Source organism: Heterodontus francisci, chromosome 31 (genome assembly GCF_036365525.1).
Source record: "Heterodontus francisci isolate sHetFra1 chromosome 31, sHetFra1.hap1, whole genome shotgun sequence".
Lineage (NCBI taxonomy): Eukaryota > Metazoa > Chordata > Chondrichthyes > Heterodontiformes > Heterodontidae > Heterodontus > Heterodontus francisci.
Window position 1 is genome coordinate 43,900,015 of NC_090401.1, and position 19,012 is coordinate 43,919,026.

General features: G+C 44.3%; 1 protein-coding gene across 6 annotated transcripts in view; it reads left to right on the top strand.

The window, feature by feature from the left end:
* Positions 1-19,012, top strand: part of rps6ka1 (ribosomal protein S6 kinase a, polypeptide 1) — a 229,046-nt gene that overhangs the window by 175,693 nt on the left and 34,341 nt on the right. For all 6 annotated transcript variants that reach the window (XM_068011445.1, XM_068011446.1, XM_068011447.1 and 3 more), the window contains 4 exons: positions 1,373-1,437; positions 4,581-4,683; positions 6,493-6,623; positions 18,876-19,001. In XM_068011445.1, the coding sequence (XP_067867546.1) occupies positions 1,373-1,437; positions 4,581-4,683; positions 6,493-6,623; positions 18,876-19,001 (425 nt within the window). The remainder of the gene's footprint in view (positions 1-1,372; positions 1,438-4,580; positions 4,684-6,492; positions 6,624-18,875; positions 19,002-19,012) is intronic.

Sequence of the window (19,012 nt, forward strand, 5' to 3'; positions counted from 1 at the left end):
TGCAACCTTTCCTCATAATTTAACATCTAAACAGAAATGTTCAGGTCAGGCAGCATCTGCTTATGTTTCGGATTTCTATCATCCGCACTACTTTGCCTTATAATTTAACCCTTTAAACTGTTATCATTTTGATAAATCTGTGCTGTACCCAGCCCCACCCCAGCTTATGGCTGTATATCCATCCTGAAGTGCAGTGGCCAAAACTGAACTCGGTGCTCCAGATGGGGTCTGATCAAAGCTCTGTACAAGTGAAGTATAACTTGCTGCCCTTTGTATTCTAACTTCCTTGACATAAAGGCCATCATTCCATTAGCCCTTTTGATTGTTGTGACTAGCTTTGTGTACTTGGATACTCAAAAACCCTTGCTGCTGCACAATTCCTAGTCTCTTTGCATTAAAAAAAAAGTCCAATTTGTCTTTCTTGCATCCAAAGTAGATGACCTCACACTTCTCCACATTGAACACTATGCGCAATCTTTATCTATTTGCTTAATCTGTCTATGTTCCTTTGTAACGTCCTGCTCCTGTCTACACAACTTGCTGTTCCTCCTGAGCTGGTGTCATCTGCAAACTTGAAAATACAGCTGTTTATTCTTTCATACAACACCTTTAACGTAGTAAAATGTCTCAAAGTGCTTCACATGAAAGTTATCAAACAAAATTTGACACTGAGCTATATGAGATATTAAAGCAGATGACTAAAAGCTTAGTCAAACAGGTAGGTTAAAACTTAAAGGAAGAAAGAGAGGCAAAGGGTTTAGGGAGGGAATTCTAGAACTTAGGGCTTCAGCAGCTGAAGGCACAGCCACCATTAGTGGAGCAATTAATATGTGGTGGAAGCAGATAGTATTCATTTAAATGTCAAATATATTTGGTTCAGATAATATTTTGAAATATAGTATATGAGTAATTTGAGAAATGACATATGGTAAGTGTAGCATGCTTGGAAGGAACTGGTAAATTTAAATTCATCGTTCCTAAAGCTTTCCATCATTTGGAGGTTTTCACACCACATCTCTGCATCTGTTATAGTCAACAATTCCATTACCTTTGAAAATATCGCCAATCTTATATTTACAAAATCTTTGGACTCATTCTTACTATATAAGAATTTGTGAGTAGTAATCAGGATCAAGAAAGGAGCTATGGCAAAATGCTGCTGATGCTGGAAATCTGAAATATAAGCAGGAAATGCTGGAAACACTCAGGTCAGGTAGCATCTGTGGAAAGAGATGCAGAGTTAATGTCTTGGGTTGATTATTTTGGGTTCATCAGATTCTGATGAAAGGTCATCGACCTGAAAGATTAATTCATTAAAGAAACATATTGATTCCTAATCATTGTAACTTGAATTTCTCCATGTTATTTTTAGGAGCTGGCATGGATGGTGTAGAGGAGATCAAGCGTCAATCCTTCTTTGCAAACATAGACTGGAATGTAAGTGCTAAATATGTTTTGATGAAATTGTGAAAAAGTCTCATCTATAATTCCAGAAACCCTGGGTTGAACATGAAAGAACCATTTGCTCATTTCTCCACTACCTCTCTAGTTCGGAAATCAGATGTTCTGGTAAAGGATCATGAAGAGCATAGCCAGATGAAATATTCTTTTTTGAGGGTTACCCATCGATTTCCATAGCACAGTGTATCTGTAATCTTGCAAGGGTCTCTCCAGAGCAACTGTTTGGATAAAGGAATTGTTACAACCGGGTGAGCAAGGGGTCTCAGGCTCCCCTCTGGCCCCTTTCCTGGTTTGGCGGTAACAGGGTTTAACTTTTAAAACACACTGTTTTTGCCTTCACCTCAGTGAGTCTTTGCTCACTGCTCTGCAATCGTAATTGTAAATGAACCAATCAGACAGGCTTTGTTAGGTTTAAATAAGAAAGGTGTAGGTTTATTAACCGTATCACTCTAATTCAGTTAAAATTACTAAAAAATATGCGATGCAACCATGCTAGCATACGAGATAAACACACACACAAATAGATATAGAAGAGAAAGAAATAAAGGGGGAGGGTTTGGAGTAGTAGATGGAATTCAGTTACTATCTTAGTTTTGCTGTGAAGTTTTTGGTTGTAATTGCAGTCTTGTAGTTCTCGCTGGGGCCCAATGCACACTTTCAAACTTGCTTCTCTGGTACCAGAAGGCTGAAGAGTACCTCTGTTTTGAGGATTATGTTGCTTCTGTAAGTCACTGGGACTTTGCTTGAGAGAGAGAGAGATAGGGCGATAACTTCCTTCTCTTTTGTCTTCGAATTGCAGTCTGCCCTTTCTGTGTGGCACAATTCAAAAAGTCCCTGGGTTGGCCAGCAGGAGGTTAGTCATGTTGCCAGCTCTTTGTTTGAAACCGCATTGTCTGCGAGGATTGTTGATTTCAAAAGTTCTCTAATCACACTCATTGGGGCGGGGTGGGGGGGGTGGAGGTTTGTCTCTTACAAAGTCAGTGGCTCTCAGTGTCTTTTGATCACCACTATTGACAAACCCATCTCGCTAATTGCATCAGTGAGCACTCCAATTGTCTCTCTGCAGCTGTCTCTCAGAATACAAATGTGCAGCCATGTTTCGGCTGTTCACTCCGAGGTCCTTTTAAACTAGTTATGTTCAATGTCCAGTAAAATATCCAAGTAGTGTTCCATATGACAAAATTAATATGTTCCCATTTGGTAGGTGTAGTTTCCATCATAGAATAAATAGTGCTACATAGGCGATGAAGTACATTTTTCATTCCTGCTCCTTTGTGATTTCTAAGACGAGGAGAAGTTGAAAATAGTCACTCTGTCCATTACGCATCAAGCAATATGACCTAGTGACTGGCTGCCAGCCAACAATTACAAGCATAGATGTTTCTCGTAGGCAACAGAGTTTCCATTAATCTGGCCTTCACACACAGTTTCATTAGCCACTCCCTGAGGACAAACCCAGGAGGCTGTCTCAGCTCAAGATCATTTCATGAATCTTCTCAAATTAGAACGTTAGTTTTGGCTTTAGATTATCTTCATAAAATCAGATTCCATGCAAGACTAAGGAGTAATCATTCTGGTGGAAGACTGATTCTTGGATACTTAAAGCCACCCAACTACACCACAACAAAAAAACATGGAAGGTGGAGGATGGGGTGCTAGGATTGATTACAGTTAACTTCATAATCCCATATGCAAAACTTGAGGTTCTTTCCTCATATAGTGTGCTTTCTACCTCCAGTAAATCACACTATTGCTGGAGCTGCTGTTCAACCCATCTTTCTCAAGTTTGATCGTTGATACTCATGTATCTCTCATTGGCTGTGAGTTCACTTACAAGGCAGATGTGTCCAAGAAGCTGGCTGCAGTGAAGACCTATCTCGATCTTGAATAGGCCGCTTGAAGCAGAAATGTCATTCAGCGTAACCACTAGTTTAATAGCAACTGGGGAATATGATGGGTTTGTTTGGCATGCAAGTCCAGTCAGATAGCAAAACTAATATTTTGACTAGGGAGAGTAATCAACAGATCTCCCAGAGTTTATCACCTGGGGTCAGTAATTTTATTTTCATTTTCGTTAAAGGCAATCTCCTGTTCTCAATGGTGTGCACTTGAGTGCAAGTCTTAAATGATTCACCGACAGTGCACAGAAATAGCATAGGGTGGTAAATCTTCAGTAATGTATTTCAGTGGTACTCTCCTATTAATAGTTATGTGCCAAAAAAATCACTGGGAAATCACAATATTTTAGTGTCAGTATTTTGTCAATGTTCTGCAGTAGCTGCTCAAGGTGAAATCTCCCCCCCCCTTGTGCGGCACCTCTCGGCACTAATTTAAAATATATTGGCTGTAAACTTGCCAGCTGGCACTTTGAAACTGCTGGCGGCTTGAGTTCTTTGCAAATGGAGTTCCCTGAAAATTGTGAGTAAACATCAAGACTTTGATTTCTGATTTAATTGTTCTTCAGAAATGGCACAGTGGGTTAGAATTTTGTCTTTACGGGTCTGACTTCTGGTTTCCTATTGAATACAAACTGATGAAACAGAAACCTCTTGCCTGACAGCTCCAATAAAAGGAGTTTCAGGCAGTTTTTCTTTTAGTGCTAGTGAGCGAAAACTGCCCATAATTGTCTCATTTAAAACAAGAATAAGATTGGCTGGTGTGGGAAAATGGAACTTGCACACTCATGCACTTGGGGATCGGAAACATTGTTGAGGCAAAGCAGAGTGAATGTTATCCTCCATCTGATCAGCTTTGTATCTGAGTTGGGAGTGCTTGGTGAGGGAACTTTGTCTTGCATCTAATTTTTGCTGTACATGACCAGGAAATGTTCCATGAAATAGTGTAAAAGGGTTTCACTCTGTATTCATACCATACATGACCTGTAAATTTTTAGTGGAGCAGTGTGGAGGGAACTTTACTTGAGTTTGATTATGCTATTCCTTACACAAGTGTGCTTTATCTTGGCACTGACTGAGTGCTTAAAGAGGAATTGGATTTATTCCCCACCACACATGCCCTCACCTAAAAGAGTATAAATATCCGGCAAAACATTTAATGGGAATAAAATAGTAAGGCAGTAAGGGTTTCCTGCAGTGTTAAATGGTTTGTTATGTTTCCAGAAACTGTACCGAAGGGAACTGAAGCCACCATTCAGACCAGCTGTGGCCAGGCCAGATGATACCTTTTATTTTGATCCTGAGTTTACAGAGCGAACACCGAAAGGTTTGTACCAAGTGAATGTGTGGGGAGATATGTGACCTGATCAATGAGGGTAATTAAACTCGGCTTCATCAAATTTTTTTAAGTTGAGACAGTAATAGAAACTTCCAGACAAATTGTTTTTTTCCAGCATTAAAACCCAAGCTGGCTAACTCTAAGATCTACAAAAACAAAATACTGCAGAGCTGGAAATCCAAAACCAAAACAGACCTGAAACATTTATTCTGTTTTTCTCTCCACATATGCTACCTGACCTGCTGAGTATTTCCAGCATTTTCAGCTCTTGTAACTCTAAGATCTGTTGGTTTTTAAAATTAAAATTGCTTATTCTATTGCTGTCTGACCTCCTGGAGGCAATGACGGTGAGGATGACTCTTCCTTGAAAGGATGTGGCCTCTGCTCAGTGCCTCCCTGAAGCTTGCAATGCAAGGAATCGTAAATGTAGTAATAAATCCTACCAATTGATACAGTGCACTGGGGCCCTAAAACATATGCTGGCGAACGGCTGCATTTCTAGCTGAAGTTTTCTCCCCTCCTGTGCTGAAGATGCTAATTCTTGCTGGGTTAATGTTCCATGAGCAGCAACAGCCCTCCAATAGTTCACCTAAGTTGGCATTTTCCATATGTGAGCCTTAACAGTAAAACAACAACAACTTGTATTTATATGGTGCCTTTAACATAAAACATTTCAAGGCACTTCACAGGAGTGTTGTAGGGCTGAATTTGACACTGAGCCACATAAAGTGATATTAGAGCAGATGGGCAAAAACTTGGCAGACTTTGGTTTTAAGGAGGGTCTTCAAGGAGGAAAAAGAGGTGGAGAGGTTTAGAGAGGGAATTCCAGAGCTTCAGGGCGCAGGCAGCTGAAGACCCAACCACCAGTGGTGGAGCTATTAAAATTGGGAATGCTCAAGAGGCCATAATTAGATGAGGGCAGATATGTCAAAGGGTTGTGGAGTGGAGGAGATTACAGTGATAGGGAAGAGTGCGGCCATGGAAATATTTGAAAACAAGAATGAGAACTTTAAAATCAAGGCATTGCTTAACCAGGAGCCAGTGTAGGTCAGCGAGCACAAGCATGGTGGATGAACTGGACTTGGTACGATTGAGGACATAGGCAGCAGAGGTTTGGTTGACCTCAAGTTTACGGCAGATAGAATGTGGGAGGCCAGCCAGGAGTGTGTTGGAATAATTGAGTCTAGAAGTAACAAAGGCATGGATAAGGGTTTGAGCAGCAGATGAGTTGAGGTAGGACAGAATTGGGTGATGTTGGAGGTGAAAATAGGTGGTCTTAGTGATGGCGTGGATATGTGGATGGAAGCTCAAAAATGTCTGGTTTGGCCCCAGACAATTGCCAAGGGGAGGAATGGAGTCAGTAGCTAGGGAGCGGAATTTGTAGCGGGGACCAAAGACATTGGCATCAACAGACTGTTCAGATGTAAGGGCATTACCGTTGGGTCAAATTTTATGTATACTCACCCAGTGCCTACTAAGACTTTCAACAAGAGAAACTCTGGCTACTTTGTTCTTTATCCCTCTCAAGCACAGGTAGAAGGAGGCCAATTGTAGTATTCTAACTGCTGTTTTGGCAACTCACTCCACATATTCTGAGAATCTAATTTGAGTTCTTCAGGCTTATATTTTAGTCCTACACTCAGTGCTGCCACTAGACCATCAGAAGGAGTTATGTTATCAGATTAACTCAAAAAATCTCCTCTTATCCAGCTGCAGGTTCCTTTTTAAAGAGGCCATTTTGTGCATCCTTCCACCCAAGCATCATTAATTTCAAACTCTTGTTTTTATGGATCCCAGATTCTCCTGGTGTTCCTCCAAGTGCCAGTGCTCACAAGTTATTCCGAGGGTTCAGTTTTGTGGCAACAGGAATTGAAGAGGAGGAAGTAAAAGCTGTGCATTCCAAATTGGTCATTCACCCTGTCTTGCAGGTAAATCAGTCACAAGTGCCTATTTCTTTCCTGTAAACCCTGTTTGGGGAAGTTGGGCAATTTCGACTTGAGCTTACATTATATTGTTTACTGCTTGCAGCAAAGCTTTTACTCTGATATGAAAAAAAAACCATTGAAAACACAGAGCAGATCCTCCAGCCTCTGAAAGGAGAAAAAATAGGCTGAAGGGGTAGATCCTGTCTCAGAATGCCAAACCAATAACCTGTCTTTCCTCTTTACAGAAAGACAGGCTGTGTATTTCTACTATTTTGTCGTTCTTTCTGAGTCAAAAGTGGCTTTTTTGTATTTTTTTTAAAATGTGAGGCATAGTTAGCTGCTACTTAATGAACAATATTGATTTTGCTGTTTTAACCAACATTGTAGTAATCCAACAAAACATAGAAAAATAATTTGTGGAATTGCCTTCCAATTGTCTGTAGTGTCAGATTATCTGTTTTTTTTTATTATTGAGAAACCCAGGTGAAGGCCCACAGGCCATAGTACAGTACACTACTAAGGTTGGAAAGAGTAGAAGAGAGGATGAGATATCTCAGGAAGAAGCAATTAGGTGATACTAACCTTGGGCTTTGAAAGTCTGTGTTATAGGAGGAGCAGAAGACTGAGGGAGGTAAGGAGTTCCACTGTTTTAGAAAAGAATGAGTTTGAGGAAGAAACAGTGATGAATCTTCGTTTTAGCAGTGAAACTCAACTCTACCAGAATCTTTCAGCAGTTGATAAATGTATTGCTACAGGATCGTCACAAGTTTTGTTCAGTAAAATCCACCCTAATGGGTTGCACCTTGGGGCTGGTTTACAACGTGCAAACCAGTGATCGTGCGAGTGATCTTGCATCACGCAGCTACTAGCGTAAACCTGGCAAGTGTGAGTTTACACTGGTATTTGGTGGTAACTCGGGCACAAGTGTGCAATGTCAGTGAGATTTTTAAAAATGTTTCCAGTCTGGTGGCATTATCAACTCGACAGGAAGTACTAAATGGACCTATTTGGAACACTTCCAAAGAAGGGTCACTGACCAGAAACGTCAACTCTGCTTCTCTTTCCACAGATGCTGCCAGACCTGCTGATTGGTTCCAGCATTTCTTGTTTTTATTACAGCTAACTGTATGTTGGATCCCATTAGTTACACAAAGAGAGACGAAGTCCGACTGTAGCTTTAAGAAACTTTATTGCAGTACTTCTTGGTTACATCATCAGCAAAGCAAACAACAACAACACCTGGGCTCTTCTCTCCTCTCCTGCCTGAGCAGGGAAATCAAGCCTTTCTTATAGTTCTTCATACGAATCAGTGACACCCCCTTTATGTTCCCAATTGGTTTACAACCTCTGCAGTTTCTTGGTGTCATGGCCTGATTGGGGTACTGCCTTGTCACCTACCCCTCCAGTAGTTTCTCATCCCCCCTATCTCCTTGGACCGTTAGGCTGATTGCTATACAATGGGCTACTATGAAGCAGCTTGCAGCTGTCCTGTTAGTTTTTGCTTGTTAGTCTACTTCTACTGATAAGCTGTCTGTGCAGCCCTGAAGCTATGAAGTCATTTCTGATAAGCTGTCTCTGCAGCTCCGAGGTTAGTTTGTTAGTAGTACTTGATTGATTAATTATTTCACCTTAAATGTCCCCATATTATTCTGTTCTTGAAAATTCTGTTCCCACAGTTCCCCCTTTGATTCTTCAGAACACTTTTAAGAATCATTCCCTTGATCCCACCTAGGTGCCTTTAATGGTCTCTACTTGTCTAGAAACAGCCTTCAACGCCCGGACGAGTAACACTCAATACATTGCCTGCTTATGCCACAGGAGGGGCCCGCGGGAGCTCTGTAAAGGCATAAGTTTTACAGGGGCTTCAGTTACTTGTTTACAACAACACTTAATAAGCAAAAACATCAAATACAGAATTACAACCATCACTAAAAAGAATTCGGCGTTCAATCACGGGTCGCTCGTTTTACGTGAGAGGCGTGTATCCAGGCTTTCTTTCCTTCGACTTTAACTGTTGACTGGGTGGTCAGTAGCACTTGGAAAGGTCCCTCCCACTTGGCGCCCAAAGGTTCTTTGTGTATTTTCTTCACGTAGACCCAGATTCCCGGATGATGTCGTGCCCTCCTTCTGGTGGGTCACCCCAAGCTGCCGATACCTGTGATGCGACGGGTTTCTCGGTGTCCCTTTGCCTCCATATGCCGTCATCACATATCTTCACCCCTGCTTCTATCCAGGTCCATTTTTCCTCTTTAGAACATTCACTCTGTATCACTTGTAGGTCTTGTGTCAGATGGGACGCATTCAGTTTACATATCTGCGTCCGTGCGTCTGGGGGATCACCTTGCGAGGTGGCTGCCTTGTCGGCTAGGGCATTCCCCTTTGCCTCTATGGTGTTGTCTTTCATATGGGCTTTACATTTCAAAATGGATACCTTTTGTGGCAATTGCATCACCTCCAGTAAGTCTCAGACCTCTTTCCCATTTCGAATAGGTGTACCAGCAGCAGTGAGAAATCCTCTTTTGCGCCACAACTGACCAAAGTCGTGAGCAACTCCAAAAGCATACCGTGAGTCTGTGTAAATATTAGCTGTCTTCCCCTCTGCTATTCGACATGCTTCCAATAGGGCTCGTAGTTCGGCTTGTTGGGCCGATGTCCCTGAAGGCAGGCATCCCAATTCCACAACTTCATGTAAGGTTGTAACTGCCCATCCTGCTTTCCGTGTGCCGTTGTCAACAAAGGATGAGCCGTCTGTAAAAAGGATTAAATCTGGGTTGAGCAATGCTTCCTCTGCCGCTAGGGTTACCTCCTCTGTTTCTTCCATAATCTCCATGCAATCATGTTCTTCTGCCTCCCTCTCTTCAGACCACGGGAGCATAGTCGCCGGATTTACCGGGCTGGCCCAGACGATGTGGAGATTGGGAGCCTCTAGGACTGTTGTTCATCGGGTCCATCTGGCTGCTGTCACTTGGGATACTCTGTTCATAGATAGCAATGTGTGGACTGTGTGCGGACACTTAACGGTTAACTTTTGATCTAATACCAGACCTGAGGTAGCCATTACTGCTTGACATGTAGCTTCCATAGCTCTTAAACAACTGCCCCATCCTAGGGCGACGGTGTCCAGTCTTTTCGAATAGTATCCAATAGGTCTCTGTTTGTCCCTGTGTTCCTGTGTCAGTATGGCAGTCATATATCCCTCTTTTTCGTGTACAAAAAGGGTAAATGGTTTCCCGTTGTCGGGGATTCCCAGGGCTGGCGCTGAGCACAAAGCCCTCTTTAAGTTTTCGAAAGCTTCTTGTTGTTCTTTGGTTAGGGTAACCGATTCTTTAGAGGCCCGCTTTCCCTTCAAGAGATCGGTTAATGGTTGAGCCAGCTGTGTGTAGGAGTCGATCCAGTTTCTGTTGAAGTTACACAAACCCAAAAAGGACCTAAGCTCCTGGATAGTGGTGGGCAGTTTGGCAGCTCGAATGGCGGCAGTCCTGTGTGCATTCCCTCTTTCCTTTCGAAATCTTTTGTCCCAGGTACACGACCTCTCCTTCTGCTATTTGCGCTTTGTCAATACTGGCCTTGTGTCCTGTCTGATGAAGGTGGTCCTGCAGGGTACGCAGATCTTGTTCATGCTGTTCTTCTGTCTCAGAGGCTAACAGAATGTCGTCCACGTACTGAATGACTGTGGAGTACATGGAAGGTAACTCCCTCAAATGGTTTTGTAGGGCAATATGAAATACCGTGGGGCTGTTGTGGAAACCCTGCGGCAGGAGAGTCCAGGTGTACTGTTGTTGTACAGTAAAGGCTTGGACATCGGGTGCCAATGGCACCGACCAAAATCCGTTGGCCATATCGATAACAGAGAACCATTCATGTTCCGGCTTCAGGGCATTAAATACCGTAGAGGGGTCAGCTACCAGAGGGGCCTTTTGATCAATACACTGGTTAGCCTTTCTATAGTCGACAGTAAGCCGCCAGGTCCCGTTTGACTTCCGTACTGGCCACACAGGGCTGTTTGAGGTACTGTGTGTTTTAACCAGCACGCCTCGCTCCTCTAGCTGTCTAATTATGGGTAGGATTCCTGCAATAGATGCTTGACTGATCGGGTATTGCTTAGTACAGGGCGGAGCGGATCCCGTAAACATTGCCAATTCCATTTGAAGTAGCCCACAATCGTTCTTATCCTGGGCCCATATTGGGTGCTCCCTCAGCTGCTCTTTCTTCAAACTTCTGATAGACCAAGTTACCTGGCCTCCTTCGAAATGCAACGAGGAGTTCAGCTGAGTGAGAACGTCCATACCGAGGAGTGCTTGGTCCACCAGACCTACCCAGACTGGTGTTATCAATTCATGTGGACCAAGACTGATGTGTACGGGCTGGGTCCTCTTAATTACCAATCCATTGCCCCCAGCTGCGTAAGCTCTTTTAGTTTTACCGTCCATCGGTAGGGAGTTTCCGTATTGTTGAGGTAGACACGTTAATTCGGCTCTGGTATCCAATAAAAAGTCAATGTCTTGATCGCCCACCCTCGCTGTTACATACAATCCATCTTTTCTATTTTCTACTAGCGCTAGGAGAGGCACCGAAAGGGCGAAGGAGGGCTCCTCTAGTTTTTTGTCGCATCGAGTAAGGAGGACATCATCTCCTGTTGCTGGGGCGTCAACCATTTGAACTTCTCAAAGAGGTCGTTGGCATCAGTGGAGGGAGCTGGTTTGGGTGCCGGGTTGCGTCCTTGGCGTCCTCTGCCTCGTCCTCTCGCTCTACACGCCTTAGCCTAATGGCCTTCCTTCCCGCAGTAGTAACAGGGGCCGGGTCGCCTAACTTGCTCTTTGTCAGGCTCTTTCGGTACTGGATCAGTCTGCACGGCTCGAAGCTTGACTCCCGTATCCCTGTCCAGCTGAGCGCATCTGTCAATTAACTCTGAGTATTTTACTCTTACCACATCCCACTCCGGTAGAGTGGCCGTCAGTATTTTAGACAGTTCTGGCTTTAGTCCATCAACAAAAGTGGTTTTTAAGGGTCCAAAACTGGTGTCGTCCAGATCCTCTGGAGTAGGGTCTACTATCCTTGAGTATTCCACCCAGGTGGACCTAAACCTCTCTTCATACTCCCGCACGTCCTCGGAGTTCTTCTGCTGACAGGCTGCAACTTTGCCCCAGTCCGTTTTTGCAGGACAAAACTCTCGCAACCACGTGTTAGTCGCAATCCATCCAGCATCAAGTAGCTGACCATCTTCACCCAAAGCAATTTGGACCTCTCTCCTTAGCTTTCGGCTCGCTCGTCCGGGCACCATTACGGCTAGGATCTGTACCCCGTCCCATGGATGGAGATCGTAAATTCCCTTCAATCGTTCCAGCTGCTTGCACGTTTTCAGACCCCCTTTCTTCGGGTCGGGCAATCTTGCGGACCATTTGTCGATTTTCTCAGGAGAAGCCGGGACGTGTGTCCAGTACGCGTTGTGCTCGGCCGTGGTGACCTCGCTACCGTTGACAGTCTTCTTTTCCGTCTTGACCTTAACGCGTTTCTGTTTAATGGGAGCTAGTCGCGGAAACAGTAACCCATCATCATTGTCACTTTCTTCACTGGAAGACTCGGCTAGACCTGCTTCACGCAGTTGCATCTTCCGTTGTTCCGTTTGTAACGACTTCAGACTCGGATACAAGTTAGTTGGAGGTGGTCGGCAGGGTTCGCAGAGTTGTCCCGGTTCCTTCAGTTGGGTCGTCTGCTGGTCTTGTAGTTGTTTTTTAAGCTCTTTAATTTCAATCTGTAGCCTTTCCTTTTCAGATTGTTTTTCAGCCTGTAGCTTTTCCTTTGCAAGCTATTCAATTTTCAGTTGTTCGCAGACCGCCTTCAGTTGATCCTTTGCACTCATTAGGTCGCGATCACATTGGGCTTGCCGCATAATCTCATTGCGCTGCTGAATCTGGCCCATTACGGCTAGGGTCCGTTCTTTATCCTTTAAACGGGTTGTTTTTCCCTAGACTCTCTCTATATCTTCCAAGGACCACTGTCCCGTGGAGGTGCCATATTTTTGCCCAATTTCGGTATACGCTTTAGCCAGATTAAACTGTTGCTCTACATATTCTTTCAACTGCCGAAGTATTTAATCTTCGGGAACGTCAGGTGGGGCCTGCCCACCTTTGACGGTAGTTGGTAACTGTCAGTTGCCTTCGTCTGTCATTTTATCCATTCAGGTAGGGAAGTAGGTCTCGAGCCGTCAGGCTTTTCGCCAAATAGGTATTTCGTCAAATACCGCCAAGTTAGACGTCTAGAAAGGGGGTCTCGAGCCGCACAAGAAAGGGTATTTCCGTCAAATACCGCCAAGTTTGGGATCGCGTGGCAGTGAACCGAAATTTAGACAACAACCAAGGACTTCTAACACAAAGAGGAGTCCTTACCTCTGGAGGCGCTGATAGGTCCGATGTCTGTGGCTTCAGTCTTTATCCTCCAGCGATCCTGCCGACTACGCCAAGTTGTTGGATCCCATTAGTTACACAAAGAGAGATGAAGTCCGACTGTAGCTTTAAGAAACTTTATTGCAGTACTTCTTGGTTACATCATCAGCAAAGCAAACAACAACAACACCTGGGCTCTTCTCTCCTCTCCTGCCTGAGCAGGGAAATCAAGCCTTTCTTATAGTTCTTCATACGAATCAGTGACACCCCCTTTATGTTCCCAATTGGTTTACAACCTCTGCAGTTTCTTGGTGTCATGGCCTGATTGGGGTACTGCCTTGTCACCTTCCCCTCTAGCAGTTTCTCATCCCCCCTATCTCCTTGGACCGTTAGGCTGATTGCTATACAATGGGCTACTATGAAGCAGCTTGCAGCTGTCCTGTTAGTTTTTGCTTGTTAGTCCACTTCTACTGATAAGCTGTCTGTGCATCCCTGAAGCTATGAAGTCATTTCTGATCAGCTGTCTCTGCAGCTCCGAGGTTAGTTTGTTGGTAGTACATGATTGATTAATTATTTCACCTTAAATGTCCCCATATTATTCTGTTCTCGATAATTCTGTTTCCACACTGCAGAACCCAGTATATAGATCATTCAGGTGTTTAAATCACTCCAGTATGTCAATGAAAGCTCTAAGTGTCCTACAAACTGGAGGATATATAATCTACTTGCATACCAGAATTTACAGTACACAGTTGAGATTTCATGAGGTACATGGATGATGAGGGCAGTGAACCAAACTGCAGGCTGAATCAAGTATTTTAGATATAGCCTTTATTGGATATTTTTCTTGTATCTGCAATAAAATCACTATTGAGAAAGTACATTCAGGAATTCTAGGTTCAATTTTTGAGAACAATGGACTCAGGACACAGTTTCCAAATAAAATTATACTATTATTGGGAAACGCAACGGTGAGAGATGTAATTCAGGATGTTTAGTGACAAAGAACCTTTGCATCATCAATGAGGGGTACAAAGAAAAGAACAAAGAAAATTACAGCACAGGAACAGGCCCTTCGGCCCTCCAAGCCTGCGCCGATCCAGATCCTCTATCTAAACCTGTCTCCTATTTTCTAAGGGTCTGTATCTCTTTGCTTCCTGCCCATTCATGTATCTGTCTAGATACATATTAAAAGACGCTATCGTGCCCGCATCTACCACCTCCGCTGGCAACGCGTTCCAGGCACCCACCACCCTCTGCGTAAAGAACTTTCCACGCATATCCCCCCTAAACTTTTCCCCTCTCACTTTGAACTCGTGACCCCTAGTAATTGAATCCCCCACTCTGGGGAAAAAGCTTCTTGCTATCCACCCTGTCTATACCTCTCATGATTTTGTACACCTCAATCAGGTCCCCCCTCAACCTCCATCTTTCTAATGAAAATAATCCTAAGCTACTCAACCTCTCTTCATAGCTAGCACCCTCCATACCAGGCAACATCCTGGTGAACCTCCTCTGCACCCTCTCCAAAGCATCTACATCCTTTTGGTAATGTGGCGACCAGAACTGCATGCAGTATTCCAAATGTGGCCGAACCAAAGTCTTATACAACTGTAACATGACCTGCCAACTCTTGTACTCAATACCCCGTCCGATGAAGGAAAGCATGCCGTATGCCTTCCTGACCACTCTATTGACCTGCGTTGCCACCTTCAGGGAACAATGGACCTGAACACCCAAATCTCTCTGTACATCAATTTTCCCCAGGACTTTTCCATTTATTGTATAGTTCACTCTTGAATTGGATCTTCCAAAATGCATCACCTCGCATTTGCCCGGATTGAACTCCATCTGCCATTTCTCTGCCCAACTCTCCAATCTATCTATATTCTGCTGTATTCTCTGACAGTCCCCTTCACTATCTGCTACTCCACCAATCTTAGTGTCGTCTGCAAACTTGCTAATCAGACCACCTATACTTTCCTCCAAATCATTTATGTATATCACAAACAACAGTGGTCCCAGCACGGATCCCTGTGGAACACCACTGGTCACACGTCTCCATTTTGAGAAACTCCCTTCCACTGCTACTCTCTGTCTCCTGTTGCCCAGCCAGTTCTTTATCCATCTAGCTAGTACACCCTGGACCCCATGCGACTTCACTTTCTCCATCAACCTACCATGGGGAACCTTATCAAACGCCTTACTGAAGTCCATGTATATGACATCTACAGCCCTTCCCTCATCAATGAACTTTGTCACTTCCTCAAAGAATTCTATTAAGTTGGTAAGACATGACCTTCCCTGCGCAAAACCATGTTGCCTATCACTGATAAGCCCATTTTCTTCCAAATGGGAATAGATCCTATCCCTCAGTATCTTCTCCAGCAGCTTCCCGACCACTGACGTCAGGCTCACCGGTCTATAATTACCTGGATTATCCCTGCTACCCTTCTTAAACAAGGGGATAACATTAGCAATTCTCCAGTCCTCCGGGACCTCACCCATGTTTAAGGATGCTGCAAAGATATCTGTTAAGGCCCCAGCTATTTCCTCTCTCGCTTCCCTCAGTAACCTGGGATAGATCCCATCCGGCCCTGGGGACTTGTCCACCTTAATGCCTTTTAGAATACCCAACAATTCCTCCCTCCTTATGCCGACTTGACCTAGAGTAATCAAACATCTATCCCTAACCTCAACATCCGTCATGTCCCTCTCCTCGGTGAATACCGATGCAAAGTACTCGTTTAGAATCTCACCCATTTTCTCTGACTGCACGCATAATTTTCCTCCTTTGTCCTTGAGTGGGCCAATCCTTTCTCTAGTTACCCTCTTGCTCCTTATATATGAATAAAAGGATTTGGGATTTTCCTTAACCCTGTTTGCTAAAGATATTTCATGACCCCTTTTAGCCCTCTTAATTCCTCGTTTCAGATTGGTCCTACATTCCCGATATTCTTCCAAAGCTTCGTCTTTCTTCAGTCGTCTAGACCTTATGTATGCTTCCTTTTTCCTCTTAGCTAGATTCACAATTTCACCTGTCATCCATGGTTCCCTAATCTTGCCATTTCTATCCCTCATTTTCACAGGAACATGTCTCTCCTGCACGCTAATCAACCTCTCTTTAAAAGCCTCCCACATATCAAATGTGGATTTATCTTCAAACAGCTGCTCCCAATCTACATTCCCCAGCTCCTGCCGAATTTTGGTATAGTTGGCCTTCCCCCAATTTAGCACTCTTCCTTTAGGACCACTCTCGTCTTTGTCCATGAGTATTCTAAAACTTACGGAATTGTGATCACTATTCCCAAAGTAGTCCCCTACTGAAACTTCAACCACCTAGCCGGGCTCATTCCCCAACACCAGGTCCAGTATGGCCCCTTCCCGAGGTGGACTATTTACATACTGCTCTAGAAAACCCTCCTGGATGCTCCTCACAAATTCTGCTCCATCTAGACCTCTAACACTAAGTGAATCCTAGTCAATGTTGGGAAAATTAAATTCTCCTATCACCACCACCCTGTTGCTCCTACATCTTTCCATAATCTGTTTACATATTTGTACCTCTATCTCACGCTCGCTGTTGGGAGGCCTGTAGTACAGCCCCAACATTGTTACCGCACCCTTCCTATTTCTGAGTTCTGCCCATATTGCCTCCCTGCTCGAGTCCTCCATAGTGCCCTCCTTCAGCACAGCTGTGATATCCTCTTTGACCAGTAATGCAACTCCTCCACCCCTTTTACCTCCCTCTCTATCCCGCCTGAAGCATCGATATCCTGGGATATTTAGTTGCCAATCATGCCCTTCCTTCAACCATGTCTCAGTAATAGCAATAACATCATACTCCCAGGTACTAATCCAAGCCCTAAGTTCATCTTCCTTACCTACTACACTTCTTGCATTAAAACAAATGCACCTCAGACCACCAGTCCCTTTGCGTTCATCATCTGCTCCCTGCCTACTCATCCACTTAGTCACGCTGACTTCATTATCTAGTTCCTTACAGGCTTTAGTTACTACCTCCTTACTGTCCACTGACCTCCTCATTTGGTTCCCATCCCCCTGCCACATTTGGTTCCCATCCCCCTGCCACATTAGTTTAAACCCTCCCCAACAGCGTTAGCAAAAGCACCCCCAAGGACATTGGTTCCAGTCCGGCCCAGGTGTAGACCGTCCAATTTGTAATAGTCCCACCTCCCCCAGAACCGGTCCCAATGTCCCAAAAATCTGAACCCCTCCCTCCTGCACCATCTCTCAAGCCACGCATTCATCCTGACTATTCTTTCATTTCTACTCTGACTATCACGTGGCACTGGTAGCAATCCTGAGATTACTACCTCTGAGGTCCTACTTTTTAACTTGGCTCCTAACTCCCTAAATTCTGCTTGTAGGACCTCATCCCGTTTTTTACCTATATCATTGGTGCCTATGTGCACAACGACAACTGGCTGTTCACCCTCCCCCTTCAGAATGTTCTGCAGCCGATCTGAGACATCCCTGACCCGTGCACCTGGGAGGCAACATACCATTCGGGAGTCTCGTTTTCGACCACAGAACCGCCTATCTACTCCCCTTACAATCGAATCCCCTATAACTATAGCCCTTCCACTCTTTTTCCCGCCCTTCTGAACAGCAGAGCCAGCCACAGTGCCATGAACCTGGCTACTGCTGCCTTCCCCTGGTGAGCCATCTCCCCCAACAGTATCCAAAACGGTATACCTGTTTTGGAGGGAGATAACCGCAGGGGACACCTGCGCTGCCTTCCTGCTCTTTCTCTGCCTTTTGGTCACCCATTTCCTTTCTCCCTCAGCAATCCTAATCTGCGGTGTGACCAATTCGCTAAACGTGCTATCCACGACCTCCTCAGCATCGCGGATGCTCCAAAGTGAGTCCATCCGCAGCTCCAGAGCCGTCATGCGGTCTAACAAGAGCTGCAGCTGGACACACTTCCAGCACGTGAAGGAGTCAGGGACATCAGCCGTGTCCCTGAGCTCCCACATGGAGCAAGAGGGTGTGATTCACTTTTCACAGAGTTAAGCTGTGAACTTGAGCAGGCGTAGTACAAATATTGGACATCAATGTGGGGACATACCCTACACCAAAGACAACCTCTTTGAAATGTTGTACTGAAAAGCTCTCCTGCTGAAAATGTTTTAAGGTTCTTAAGGTCTTATGTTTAATTTGAAGTAATTCGTGATGTGTGACATTTCTGAGAGACTTGAAAATGCAATATATAAATGCTTTTTTAAATAATTTTGTTTTGGTAAGAATTTATAAATTGAATTCTCCAACTGGATTTTTTTGTGGCCTATATTTATCACATGCTGCCCATGTCCGATGCTGCCCATGTCTAATCTTGTATCATGCCCATCATTCCAATCCTTGCCGATCTACATTGGATCTTGGTCCCCCATTGCGTTGCATTTAAAATGCTCATCCTTGTGTCTTAATGACATTATGGCCACCACCTCCCTGCATCCTTGTAACCACCTTCTCCAGCCCTACAGTCCCCTGCCCTCCAAGTTCTCTTAACTCTGGCCTTTAAAGCTTCTCCCCTTTCTGCTACATCATTGTGGGCTTTAGCTACGCAGGCTCCAATATCTGGAATTCTGCCACTGTACCCCTCTGCCTTTCCACATCTCTTCTCCTTTAAGACCCTCCTTTAAAATCCAACTCTTTGACCAACCCATATGTCACTCCCATCTAATCTTTCCTTTGGCTCGGCATCTGTTTTTCTTACAATTTTATAAAGTATCTTGGGGAATTTATCTTCATTAAAAGTGCTTTATATATCAAAGTTGTTCGTTTAACTGGTACACAATGTAACACAATGGAGAAGTACTCAGTTTTGAGAGGATGTCATGTCTTACAGCAACTTCATGGGAACAACATGAACTTTACTGATGGTTATGAACTAAAGGAGGATATTGGTGTAGGCTCATACTCTGTCTGTAAACGCTGCATTCACAAGACTACAAATATGGAGTATGCTGTCAAGGTAAGACCGAT